At 53.4% G+C, this 14241-nt stretch overlaps 1 protein-coding gene across 37 annotated transcripts in view; it reads right to left on the reverse strand.

Annotated features, from left to right (window-relative positions):
- Positions 1-14241, reverse strand: part of SSBP3 (single stranded DNA binding protein 3) — a 181222-nt gene that overhangs the window by 37110 nt on the left and 129871 nt on the right. Inside the window, exon 6 of one of the 37 annotated variants that reach the window (XM_063613163.1) lies at positions 13871-13873. The exons of the other annotated variants lie outside the window; for them this stretch is intronic. Within the exon in view, the coding sequence (XP_063469233.1) occupies positions 13871-13873 (3 nt within the window). The remainder of the gene's footprint in view (positions 1-13870; positions 13874-14241) is intronic. 37 annotated transcript variants of the gene reach the window in all.

Here is a 14241-nt window from a genome sequence, read left to right on the forward strand (position 1 = left end):
CTGCCTACACCTGTCTAGAAATCACGGGCTTGCCGAGAAATAAAGCTGAGACTCAAGTCCTGGCTCTCCGGGTTCAGAGGCATGCCTGGGAGGGAAAGTGTGAGGACAGGCTGTGACCTGTGCTGAGGGCACTGGTCCCAAAACCCGAAAAGCACTAGGGCTGGAGTCCTGGCCTTGTCGCCCTGGGTCTTGGCAGTGCATCCCTCAAGCGAGGTGGGGAGTATAGGCTATGATTCTCTCACGGGTCACGAAAGCTGCGAGAGTTCTCTGTAAACTGCTGACAGCTACCCAGACAGACGCCATTACCACCCAGCCAAATCTGCCTTTTGTCTTCACAGGAGGCTGCTGAGGAAAGGGGACTTGAGGTTTTAGGTTGTTAAGAGATAAAACACTCCACACATCCTCGTCCCTCCTGACTCCTAGGACACTGGCCACTGCTCTGGAGAGGCTGAAGGACTGGGTTTTCTCGACCAGCAGCGGGACGCAGACGACCTGCGGGTACTGGTGGCCTGTGTAATCTGCCTGTTAGGTGTGTCACTTTAATTGAGTGAATACAAAATTACAATAATTATACACAGCAAAAGGCACTTGACAGACAATCCAATTTGCTCCTTAGTCCCAAATACTGACAGAAAATGGCGTAAGCTCAGTCTGGGGAGAAGGCCAAAGTGTGCTCAGGTGCCACGGACATCCGGAATCTGTCACCATGGTCTGCCTCACCCACAGCTCCCGAGGAGAGGGAAGCTGACCAGACGGGGGGGAAGAAGGGAAAGCAAGTCAATTTTACATGCAGTCTTTGGCGGAAAAGTTATTTCCTCATTTCAACCCACGGGAATGAACTTGGCATGGCTTGGAGAGGGGTTGTGTGAAGGGTGTGTATGAGTGTGTGTGTTTACAGGCCAGAGCTGGGGCTGAGACACCAACTTGAGGGCAGAAGGTGACTAAGTTGCCTGCCTGCACACCCAGTGTGGGCCTGGCACATGCACGGTAGGTGGGTCCTCAGGGGGCTGAGCTGGGCCACACAGCAGTGGAATAACTGCCCGGGCTTCTGCGTGGTCTCCGAGAGCTCACAGTCAGGTGGGGCTCCTGGCTACTCAGCAGAAGAGCCCATGACAATCAATGGCCCTTTCTGGGGAGAGTACAGGAGGGGGCTGGGTTTAGAGGTCTGGCAATGGTGCAGACCATCTTCCTGGGACGGTGGGGAAGTTACCCGTTAGAGAAAGCAGGAATCTACTGCATCTCCCCTTTATAGTCACCTCTGCATAAATACCAGGGATCCTTACAGCCACCGAGGTCCACTCCTTGCAAAGGTGAGCAAATGGTTCATTGATTTCCGTGTGAGCAAAGGCCCCAGCTGACCTCCCTTCCTCCCAGCAGTCTCTCCAAGGAGCCAGGGCAGCACTGGGCAGACAGCGAGGGTGCAGGGTTTGCACCATTAGGAATCTGGTTTCCCTGGACAGCCCTGCTAAGGCATGAACAGGGGGCGCTCAGTGAAGGCTCTGCTCGCCAGGCATGAAACTCACTTGCCTCCTGGAGAACAGAATCAGCAAGTGATGGTTTCCCAAACAAAGGGAGGAAACATGGCAAATGAAAAGTATAGGCAGCGTCCAAAACCTAACGCGTAGCTCCTCCACACACTGCTTGCCAGCGCCTCTTTCGCCAGCGCCTGGACTGCGACTGCCATGATATAGATGGGAAGACTGAGCCTCAGAGATGTGAGCTCACTGGTTCCAGGTCCAACCTGCTTCCAAAGTCTAGGCTGGGTCCCTCGCACCAAGCTGCATACCAGGGCAAAGGCTGGTCTTGGCTGCAGCACAAGGACCCCAAGAGCACAGCCACCAGGCTGAGCTACAGTCAAGTCAGGGTCAAACTAGCCTGCCACCTGTTTTTATAAATTAAGTTTAATTAGAATACAATGTAAATCAAGTTTTATTGGAACATGGTGCAAATCAAGTTTTGTTGGAACAGAGCCACACTCACTCGTGTTCTGTCCACGGCTGCTTACAAAGACCTCACGGCCCACAAAGTCTAAGACACTTCCTAGCTGTCCCTTCACAGAAAAAGTCTGCAGACCCCTGAGTTAGATGATGGTCCTCAAGACTGAAGAGGGAAAAAACTGGAGTCTTCTTTAATTCTCAAGGAAAAACAGAACAGTGCTACACTTTCTGATTTTAACCCCACATTTCTCTTGTAAGGCAAATGAAGCAAAAGTTAACCCCATTTTACAAAGGGGGAAAACTGAAGTGTAGTGACATTAAGGCATTAATTATCAGAGCCAAGATGTATGCCGCTGAAGACAAACAGAATGAGCACTGGCCAGGCGCCAGCACACCTGAACTCGGCTGTCACACCAACACCCTCCACGCTCACTCATCAATGAGCCCTGGGTCTCTGAGCCCCTGAACACAGTCATAGTGCATCATCGGAACACAAAAGCCAGCGCTCACGCCCAGCTGGCTGCTCACAACCCTCCTTGCTGATGGTCTCCCCGGTTTCATTCTTGCCACCATGCTGGGGAAGAAGCCCTTCCTTTGTTTGCCAGCACAAATATTCTGGGAGCTTGAATCCCAGCCTTGAGTTCTTTTGGCAGGTTCAAACTGTTTGGACCCTTTCCTGTGGTGTGACTTCACGAAGAATTGGATTCTCTGGGGTCATCTCAGCCAGGAAAAGGCTCCACCTTGAATGGCTGTGGTTGGGAAGGGGCAGGGTATAAGAGACGTGACTTTGCCTCCAGCCATTAAATGCTTAAGGAGGGCTTTCCTGCTGGAGATTCTCCATGTATTCCACATGTATCCATACAACGGGGCACTCTTTTCAAGAACACAGCCCAATATCCAGAACACATGGGCAGAGCCCACCTCTACCTGGCAGTCAGTCTAACCGGGCACTAGGTCCCAGTACCCTGAGCTAAGTGCTGGAGACATGTGAACAAGCAGTATTCTGCCCTTCCCTAAAGAGCTCCAGGCTGGCCAGTGAGACCAGGGTGCAACACTTAGAGGCAGAGGTACTGGTGCACTGGGGAGTAAGGGAGCAGTGACCACAGAACAGTCACATTTAGGCAGGACTTGCAGAATGAACAGGTGTCTCCTGGCAGAGAAGAAAAGGAAGGGGATTCTGGACCGTGAGGATGGCATTTATGCAGCCCAAAGGCAGGCTTGGGTGTGGTTCTAGAGGACTTTATGCACAAGATGGTGGGGATGGGACCACCAGGCCAAGGGGAAGGATACTAACATCTGGGGGCTTGACCAAGGAAATGGCAATACAATCTGTATCTTGGGAATCACGTATCTACTCTGTTCCTTTCCAAAGATGTTTCTATGCCCTTTCTCAAGTTGGAAACCTATTAGATTCCCATTTGTGAGTGGCTCCTTCCATCCTACCTGCTGCCCCGCTAAGTCACATCCCAGCCCTGCACAGCCAGCTCTCTTTATTAAAAAAAAAAGTTAGAGACAGGGTCTTGCTATGTTGTCCAGGCTGGCCTCAAACTCCTGAGCTCAAGCAATCCTCCCACCTCAGCCTCCCAAGTGGGTGGGACTACAGGTGTGGGCCACCATGCCCGTCTCCCAGCCTTCTTTAATGCTGGCACAGAAGCTGGGAATCCTGTGCCCCAGGGGGAGAATCCAGACAGCACCCCTCTCTCTCCCTGACCTCTACTGGTGCAGGAGAGACAAGCCTGGAAAGGAAGAGATGGGCCCAGGACTCAGACCCACTCCAGTCCTCTGGAACATGGGGTGAACGTGGCCTTGCCAAACCGATCCTCTTCCCCAAGAAAAGATTTCCTTGTGCTCTGAAAATGGACAGTGCTGCAAAGACACATCCCACTCCTGCCTGCTGGCCTCAGCCACCGCTCGCCAGCACCCAGGCTCCACTGTTAATCACAACAACAGGCGAAGGTGAGGTGCATATTAAAAAGGCACTGCCTCATCCACCCAGAGAATTCCTGCTTTACTTTAAGCTCTCCAGCCACACGGGTGCACACAGCCTTCCTGCCCTGCCCCTTCACCCCAGACAGTTACAGAAAGTAATGATTCACCATATCCAACTAGGAAGGGGGGCTGCAAGGCCTTGGAAACCACAAATCCAGAATGCCCCTAATTCAACCCCAATTGCCCACTGAGCAGAAGAGGGCTAAGAACGGAACAGCAAAGTCTGCCAAGTTTTTCCCTTTCAGTCTTGCAGCCCCCTGGATGACTGGGTGGTTTTTCATGCCTCTTCCTCCCCGAGAAGCTTGGGGAATGGCCCAAGACCTCTTCCTCCTTCCTCTGTTAAGATGAAACAACAGGATGGAGCAGGGAAAGAACCAGGACTCTGAGAGACACAGATTTCAGAGGTCGGGCCCACGGTCACACGGGCAGGTGCAACAATACCTGGCAAACTTGGCGGAAAATGAGAAGCAGCTCTGTGGTGCTGCTGGAAAAGCCCCAGATTCATGGGGCATGGAGCCCGGCCTATAGTTCCCTCTGAAACTGACTTATCTCCCTTGTAAAACGCGGCCACCCTACCTGCCTCACAGAGAACTGTCTGAGATATCAGGAGTCAAGTACTTAATTCAGCCCTTACCAAGGGTAGCTGTTAATACACCAAGCTGTGGCTCAGAATCTGCCTCGCCTCGTGGAATCCTTCAGGAACCTTCTTTCTTTGGCTCAGCCCTCCTTATTACCTCACACAGCCTTCCTTATTAGCCCACGGAGCTAGCCCTCTTGCCTACTAATCTGAGCTGCTCTTGGGGTTGGACGCATGCCCCTCAACAAGAGAAACCCCACCTGATGCTGGGTGCTCTTCAGCAATCGCCACCAGAGTCATCTGGCCCTACAAGTAGTCCCCCATTTCTTTTGCCCCCAAAGCCCTTGAGGGCCTAGAAGACAGGGGCCAGGTCTCTTCTGCTCACCCCCGGACTCTCACATCCACGCTCTCTAACACTGCTGCATTTACAGGTGGGGACACTGTAGTCCAGGAAAGTAAAGCTACTTCCCAAAATAGACCGAAGTTTCTAAGCTCTTGGACCTCTTCAACTTGAGTAAGTTCCTTGGGATTGGCTACTACAATTAATCTGGCAAAGAGGAACTTAACTAGATATGCATGTTGGGCATAACTTTTTTGACCTTGAGCCAAGGAAAGGGCAAGACTTTGTCAAAGTCTTCTTGAATAAAAGTGATCTGAGAAGGAAGAAGCTTCAAGAAGGGGAGAGGAGAAGGCTGCAGCCCGTAGAACAATCCCCAGCAGACTGATGGAGGGGCAGAGACCAGGTCTGAGAGCCAGCAGCTCTGGCGCTTGCCCTGTGCAACAACAGCTGGCCCAACAGTGGGGTGAGGGTAGCAGGGCTAGACCACGAAGAGCTGTGACTTCGTTCTTCTAATGAAGGGGCACCACTGATGGGAAGAGCACCTGACAGAGGAGAACGAGCCACATGCTCGCCTTTGGTTAGCCTAGCCTAGGTCTGCCCTGTGGACTATGATTGTGTGGGGGCCAGAGGCTGCCCTACCTCCCAACCCTGGGAGCACAGCGGGGCTGGGCAGAAAGCTGTGGCTTATGAATGTATGCTGAAGGAAGGAATGACCAGATGCCAGCCTCTGGGAAGGAGCACTTGTCGGATTTCCCATCTGCCATTCATTCTGACCACACACCTTACACTGGTACAAGGCATAGCTGATGAACCAGGGAGAGTTGCTTCTGTTTTACAGGTCGGGAACGCAAACTCAAATGATACTCAGGTGAAATTCACCAGTGACAGAACACAGGTGCACAGGTGAAGACCCAGCTCCCCAGGTCAGAGCTGGTCTCCATCAAACTCATAGTAGCAAGCCTGGGAGGAAAAGAATCAGAGGCTCCCAGACACACAACACCTGCCTCCCAGCCTCGACCTCCCCCAGCAGCTCCTGTGCAGTGGAGCAGGGGCACTAGGAGTCAAGGTGGCAGGGGCTAAGGGAGGTAAATCAGGTGGACAAGATGAAGAGAGGTAACGTGTTAAAGGGCCAAACAGGGCCTGGTGCTTAGTTGTGCCAAACATGTTGGTCAAACTGAAGGGTTAAACACTAAAAAGCTAGCGGATCTCAAAAATACCCAGAACCTCTTCCACACATCAATGTCACTAAGGCTGTGCCATGCCCCTAAGACTCCCTCCTGGAAAGAGGAGAAACCCTGAGGCAGCTCTTGCTCTTGGGTAAACTGAAAGACCTGGGCCTCTAGAAAAGAACAGTCCCAGACATGCCCACAACAACTTTAAGGTCTCGAGAACCAACCCAGCACAGACACCAGGTGGGGCTTCACACACATCACCTCACGGCATTCTCGCAGCCGACATAAGAGGTCAGGGCTATCATCGCCCCCAATTACCAGATGAAGCAACTGAGGTTCAGAGAGGTGAACTGACTTTCTTGAGGGAACCCATGTGCCCACCCAGGCTGTGTGACACCAGAGGCCGCCAGGAAGCATGAACCACCTTCACAGAAGGTGAAGGAGGGATGGGACCCAGCACCTCCCTGTCCAAGACAGAAGGGACAGATGAGCTGACTGGCACGCTGGGAGCTCCAGGCTCAGCTGCTGGTCAACACGGATCCTGAAGCCCAGTCATCTTTCCACAGCAGTAATAAACCATTACTGACGTGAATATAGATTTCTGAGTTTCTTTTGAGACAGGGTCTTGCTCTGTTGCCCAGGCTGGAGTGCAGTGGTGTGATCGAGGCTCACTGCAGTATCAATCTCCAGGGCTCAAGCCCTCCTCCCACCTCAGCCTTCCGAGTAGCTGGGACTACAAGCCTATGCAACCAAGCCTTGCTAATTTTTTGATGTTTCTTTTGTAGAGACAGGGTCTGTGTTGCCCAGGCTGGTTTCAAACTGGCCGCAAGCGATCCCCCTGCCTCGGCCTCTCAAAGTGCTGGGATTTGCAGGTGTGAGCCACCACATGTGGCCTGAATATAGGTTTATATGTATAGTCAATCCTCACCACATCTCCAAAAAAGACACGGTATGATTTGCTGCGTGATTGCTCCTACAGCACAGCTGAGCGAACAGTGCCTGAAGAGGCTGGGTCACTGCCAGTATCACACTGCCAGCCAAGCGCAGGGCCATCGTGCTCCAAAGACCCTGTTCACAGCCACTCTGTGGCCTCCCTGACGCCGAGCGGGGTGCCCTCCCCATCCCCATGCCTGTGCTGCATACAGACCTGGCACTTCATGAAGGGTGTGTCCCTCCACCCCACCATGTCCCCAGTCTCTTTCCCACCATTTGGTCTTGAGCAAGAAACAAGAAACGGGGCTTTTCTTTTTTTTTTTTTTTTTTTTTGAGACAGAGTCTTGCTCTGTTGTCCAGGCTGGAGTGCAATGGTGTGATTTCAGCTCACTGCAACCTCTGCCTCCTGGGTTCAAGCGATTCTCCTGCCTCAGCCTCCCGAGTAGATGGGATTACAGTCTCGTGCCACCATGCCTGGCTAATTTTTCTATTTTCAATACAGACGATGTTTCACCATGTTGGTCAGGCTGGTCTCGAACTCCCAACCTCAGGTGATCCGCCCACCTCGGCCTCCAAAGTGCTGGGATTACAGGCGTGAGCCACCATGCCTGGCCTGAGATGGGGCTTTTCTGAGAGAAAAGTTTACAGGATCACAGGTGGGCCTGGCCCAGGAGCTTCATGGATTCTAAGGCCCTCTTTCGGAGAGGGAGTGGTTTCAGGGAGAGGTTGCCTGGGAGTTAACTTAGGCAGAAACAGGACATGAACCTGACCCCATACTGTGGGTCCCTGCACTTAGAACAGTGCCTTACACTGAGCTGGATGCTGGAATGGCCTCTGACCCCCAGGGCAGTGCCTGGGCCCAGAGCCCAGCCTGGACTCCCCCTGAAGGGCAGGTTCCTCCCATGTGGCGTGAGCTTAGTCAGGGGGTCTATCCTGATCCATGTCATACCGAGGCATGTTATTACAGGATTCTGCTGGAATTCTCTTCCTCAAACCTCTTCTGCTACAAGGGCTAAGGAATTTGACTTTAAAAAAAAAAAAAAAAGGAGAAAAACCTCAGTGCAATTTGCTGAGAAGGTAGGTGGGGACAGGAGCAAAAGAGAGTCCACCCCTCAGTCAGCTATGAAGAGACAAAAGAAAAATACTCTCCAGCCCCGAAGGGGTCTCCACTCGGGTCCCCCTATGAGGGGCAGAAGGACCTCGTGGGGGCAGGGGGAGCAGCCACAGCACTGTGCTGGGAATGCTGCTGACGTGCGGCAGAGCAGCTTCCAGGCACAGGGAAAAATCACTCCATTCTAAGAAAACACAAAGTAAAAACTCAGGTCCAAAGGAGAAAGGATAAACCAGCCCAAGCTCTTAATAAGCATGAGGTGAAGGAAGCTACTGACACCCATCCTTCCAGTATCAGATGCACAGAAGCCAGAGATTCGGGAGTCAGTTTACAGCCCCAGTGAGGGCTTCGCCAGGAGCAGTAGCAAGAACAGAGCCCAGGCCTCCGAAGTCCAAGAGGCCAGAGACTCCTTCCCCATTCCCTCCCTCAAAAGGTTGAAGAGAGGAGTGAGGTCCCATCCCGGGCTTGGAAGGCCAGGAGGAGGTGGCGTGTGGCCCAGCTGGGCTCTGTGGCATGGGGCTGGCTCTGCGTTAGGGGGCAGTCGAGGCCCAAGCAGCCACTGGGTGCTTTGTTACCGAGCAAATCTCCCAGGCGCTGCCTGCTGATGCATAGCTAACTGGGCGGCAGACATTGATTTATGTTCAACTTTCCATTTCATCAGTGAGAGTTACGGCGCTACATGTGGAGTTCACGTTTTTCAGAGGGGGAGGGAGAGGCAGCTCGAGTGTGCAGACACAAACATGTCCACATGCGTGCACACAGGCACGCACACAAGTCAGGGCCACAACTTTTTTTCCCATTTAAGAGGGAGGGCGACTGGGCTGAGCCAGCCGCCGCCGAGGCAGCCTGGCACGTCAGGAGTAACCTTTTGTCCACTGTTGCTAGGAGCCCCAGTGCCGGTCATCTGCCGCTGGGCAGACGTTAGGCACCAGGCTGGCTGCCGGGCAGGGAGGGGAGCACAGCCTGACCTTTGCAGGGGAGGTGTTGGCAAACAAAAAAAGGCTTTCTTCCCTCTCCTCTGCCTCAGGCCTCTTTTCACTGGCCAGGAGATTGTGGAGGGCAGGACCAGCCCAGACCCATGTGCTTCCGAGTGGCCAGCACTCCCCACTGGACAGAGGAGCAAGCTAAGGCCAAGAGAGGGAAGGCTGGCTCCCCGAGGACACACAGGGATTTGGCAGCAGGGCTGGACTCCAACCAGAGTGTCCCACGCCCAGGACAGGGGGCTTCATCACAGTAACCAGAGGAGGGGCTGCCGCTCCCAGAGCCAAGTCAGTTTGGAACAGGTGGGGCCTGGGGGCGGGGAAGAGCAGTGGTTCCCCACCTCCAACTGTGGCCTGGAGCCCAGCAGTTGGGGCGCCCCGCCTCCTCTCTAATCCTTCTCAGCGGGGTGACCCTGCCTTCTGTCAGTCTGGAGGCGGACAGCAGGGCGGAGGAGCTGGAGGGGGTGGTGCTTCTGTCCCCTGGAGGAGCGAACACATCCACCCCTGACACAGCACCTCTGTCCTCCTCCCCAAAAGGAGGCCGCATCTATCAGACAGACTCCCCCACCTGCAGGGAAGCAGACAGGGCCAGGCGAGGCCCAGAATGGGGAGGGGGTTTTATTCCCCCACAGACAGGCAGTTATCAAGAAGCTGCAGATCCCACCGCCCCACCCAGGCCTGTCTTCCTGATTAACTGGCCAATTTGAGCCTCAGTTTCTCATCTATACAGTGGGAATGCTATTGGTTCTTAGGACTATCGCATAGAGTCAAATGAAATCACAGCAGCGAACAGCTTTTCTAACTTGGAGAGAGCTTCCACCAGCAACTATTAACATGAGAGGGCGTCCGACAGTTCTACTCTCGGGCCTGAGAACACTGGCTGGGGTGGGTGGGGAGGGCTAGGCTGGGCAGCCCCAGGTAAGGGGTCTGCTAAGATAGCAGGCACCAGCCTCGGCTTCTCACCACCACACCTGCCTTCTGCCCCAACCTATGAGGGCAGTAAGCTGGGCCTCCTTTAGGCTCCAACATCCACTAGAGGCCACCAGTCACAGGCAGGAAAGCTGCCCTCAGTCTCACCCAGCCGCCACTCCTGCTCGGGCCATGGCCACCTCCAGAGGGGACTGCAGCTGGACTCCACACTGGCCAGCCGGCCAAGGGCCCAGCCCCTCCAGGCCATGGAACCTCTTCCTGGGATCGCGTTGCTCCCCTTATTAGGAAGCTTCCATGGCTCTCCCCGACTGTAAGTCCTTCCTGTGTCTATTCCTGGCTCCATCCCCACATCCCAGCCTGCAGTCCAGGCCCCTGCCACCCCAAACTTGCCCATCACATCACATCCTGGCACAGGCTCCCTCTCACCTGGCACACTCCCAACCTCTATTCACTGCCAACTGCCTCCTCCTCCTCAGCCCAAATGTCAGCCCCTCGGAGAGGCTTCCCCAGACAAGCCATACTGGCTGTGCCCTGTGCCTGGCCCCAACGGTATTCTTCCTGTCAACCTCTCCAGCGTGGCACTCAGTCACTGCCTGCCCCCTCCACCATACTACGAGCCCCTTGAGGGCAGGGTCCATGGCTGCCTCTTGGGTGGCTGACAGGTCCCTGCCCTTACACACCATGTCTGACCGAGGGGCTAAGGGACGACCAAGCAAGCCCGTCCGGGTCTCACATGATCGCGACTCAGCTCCTTCCCTTGCCCTGCCTTCACTTCACCATCTGTCAGATGGGTGAGGACCCCAGCGCCCCGCCACCAAGCTTCCACTAGTAACAGGCTTTGGAAACCAAAAGCAAACAAGGTGGTTTAATTCTTCCCAAGTCTCCCCTTGTCACAAACTTGTCCTCGTCAGCACAGAGAGGGCTTTCCTGCCGCAGCAGCTTTCTGGCAGGAGGAATGTCCGCTCCCTCTGCTGGCTCCTGCTTCCCGCTGGAGAGCAGGGCAGGAAATGGATAGCATTTGGCTCAGCTTTTGGGAACTGCCCCCGTTGCTGCCAGGGGTATGTTCTCATTTACTGGGCTTTGACCCTCCCTGTGAACACATCACCCACCCCACAGCTCACAGTGCCCAAGGTCTCCACTGGGCATCCTGCCACTGCTTAGTTACCACCACTGTCAAACAGCTCACCACTTCATCATTAATTTGGCAGATGACAGAAATGTCTTCCATACAATGACTCAAATCGGCTTCCCTTTTCTCTTCTCTCAAGGACTTGGAATCTGGGGCTGAGGGCTCACAGGGGCATGTCTGAGTACATGGCAGGTTCTCCGTAACAGAGCTTCAGATACTTCAAGGCAGTCATCAGAACCCTCAGGAGGCTGCCCTTCTCCCAGAGAAACCCCAGCTACTTCTGCAGGAGATGAGGAAAGATTTTGGGTCATGCGTGTTGCTCTCCCCTCTTATTGTCTGGGTCGTATCTCTGGCTCTTGGGCTACACACATTGTTTGCTCTTTCTCATTCTCTCCCCATAACCAATAGGAAGAGTTCTCTAGGAACCTCAACATCTTTCTAAGGCTGGTGGGCCTGGCTGGCAGGAATGAGGACTCAATGGAAAGGGGATGTGTCAAATACTCCCTACTATCCTTCACCAAGGTGGCAAGTATCTAGATGTTCAAAAGCAGGATGAGCTAAGCTTTTGGCAACAGGAGCTGGGATCCCTCCTCCAGGACTTTTCCAGAGAAGGCAGTCTTTAACCCTGTGACCTCTGCTAGGTCTCTGTCACGCAGCATCCATCATCAAGATGGTCAGCTACTTCCCGGCCGGGCCTGGTGGCTCAGGCCTGTAATCCCAGCCTGAGGAGGCTGAGGTGGGCGGATCACTTGAGGTCAGGAGTTCGAGACCGGCCTGGCCAGCACGGTGAAACCCCATCTCTACTAAAAATACAAAAATTAGCCAGGTGTGGTGGCGAGCGCCTGTAATCCCAGCTACTCAGGAGGCTTTGGCAGGAGAATAACTTGAACCCGGGAGGTGGAGGTTGCAGTGAGCCGAGATTGTCACTGCCCTCCAGCCTGGGTGACAGAGTGAGACCCTGTCTCAAAAAAAAAAAAAAAAAAAGGGTCAGCTACTTCCTGAGTATTGGCCACAGTGCTCAAGTCCCTGTCTCCACGAAGCCACTGGAACAACTGCAGAGTAACTGTTGTGGAACACAGATCTGGCCAAGACATTATCCAGCCCAGAGTGCTGCCCTGGCTCCCCACTGCCCACCAGATCAAGCCCACACTCAACAAGGTCCTTCAACAACTGCCCGGCAACCTCTCCAGCCTCATCTCCCACTGAGCACCTGTCAACCACCTCATTCTAGACACCATCTCGGCCAGGGCTGCACTGCCTCCAGGAATGCCCTCCTGATTTCTCAGCCTGGCAGGCAGGCCTCTCCTCTGTCCTGCCACAGGGGATGGGTTACCCGTCAGTCTCTCTGCTAGGCTGGCTGCTCCTGTGGGCAGACTGTGGTTGATTCAGTTCAAGCTTGGAACCAAGCCCCATGCCTTGCGTATCAGAGACGGCCAATGACAGTCATAACCACAGTCCTTTCTCCTTCTGTGATTTCATTTCCCCATCTATAAATGAGAAGCTTGGACTACATCAGGGATAACAAAGAGGATATGTACCACCACCAACACATTCACGTTCACGGTAGACATTGCCAGTCACTATCTGTTGAGCCTAGACACACAGCTTCAGAATCATTCTCACGGTGTTCTCCGCAGCCACCACACATCAAGCAGAGCTGGCATTTGAATGGAGACTTATTTGCTACTTCTTTAGATAAGAGTTATGGTTTCTCTATCTCCTTTCGGTCTCTCCCTCCTTTTATCTAATTCTCTACTCTCCCTGCTTCCGCCATCCAATCAGATGTGTATCTACATTTCGACTTTGGAGTGTTTGTGGAAGAGCACCCCGTGAGGAACCAGGAAAGCTGGGTTTGGACTCTGATTACAGTCCCTGGTTAACTTCGGGCAAGTCATTCACCTTTCTGAGTCTCACTTTCCCAATCTGCATGCCTTCTCTGCAGAAACACTGTGATGAAAATGAAAGTAAGTTGCATGTTTAAAAACACTATGTAACTGAAAACAACTATTGGAATTTAAAAACAAAACAAGAAGAAAAACAGCCTGTACCCAGTGCTCAGTTCTCCATGACCCCTGCCTTCTTGTGAGTCCCGTTTTGGACTTAGAAATCCTTACTGGACAGTGCCCTCCTTAGGACCACCTTAGGGCCAAAGAACTTAGAAATTCTTACTGGACAGTGCCCCCCTTAAGGACCAAGGAACTAGGGAACCCACCCAGATCAGTGAGGCTGGCCAAAGCCAAGCTGGGTTTGCCAGATGTGCAGCCCAACCGAGCTAAGCTGCGTGGAAAAAAAAAAAAAAAAAATGCCCCTGCTTGATTATATAAAATCCATCTGGATCCAAAGCAGAAAATCAAAGTTGGAAGGGCCCTCAGAGACCACCTGGTCCAGCCTGCTCCATCTACTGGTGAGAAAATTAGGGTCCAGAGATGGGGAGCAACTTGCCCAAGGTCACTCAGCAAGTATGCGTCCAAGTCCTCTCTGTCCTTCCCTGCTGCAAAACACCAGAACGCCACTCCTGAACTCCAAAGCCGGCTTCCTGTTAGGCCCTCCCTGACCAGAATGTTGGATCTAATGCTTTGGGGCTGCCTGGGCTCCTGTCCTATAATGTGAGCAATCAAATAAACTCAGTTCAAACATTTACTAGGTCCTTAGTATATGCCAGGTGCTGGGGATGCCAATATTAGGGCAGGTTTTTTTTTTTTGTTTTTTGTTTTTTTAAAGGTGAGGTGTGATCAGGTCAGTTTCCAAGCCATCTCCCTGCCAGCCCTTAACTTGCTACCAGAGACATCTCATGCCATGGGACCAGACAGGTACTGCCCGCCTTGGAAACCTGGATGTGGAAGAGAAAGCTGATGGCAGACCCTCAGTGTGGATGGCCAAAACTTCTGACCCCAGGAGCTGAAGCCTGGCAGTCAGAGGCCTGCAGAAGCAAGGCCCCGTGCTGCTTACCGAGGGGCTGGGATGGAGGTGGGCAGCTGCTCTCTCCCACCCAACCCTGGAGGACTGGGGCTTCTACATTTAGGACCAGCTAGGGGTGAAGTCCTGACCTGAAAACTGGGCTGGCCACCCTCGGCCAGGGTCTAGCCATAGCTGGCTCAGCCATCCCAAGCCGACTCCCTGGTGCAAAGCCTTCCTGCAGCAGA

Source organism: Symphalangus syndactylus, chromosome 19 (genome assembly GCF_028878055.3).
Source record: "Symphalangus syndactylus isolate Jambi chromosome 19, NHGRI_mSymSyn1-v2.1_pri, whole genome shotgun sequence".
Lineage (NCBI taxonomy): Eukaryota > Metazoa > Chordata > Mammalia > Primates > Hylobatidae > Symphalangus > Symphalangus syndactylus.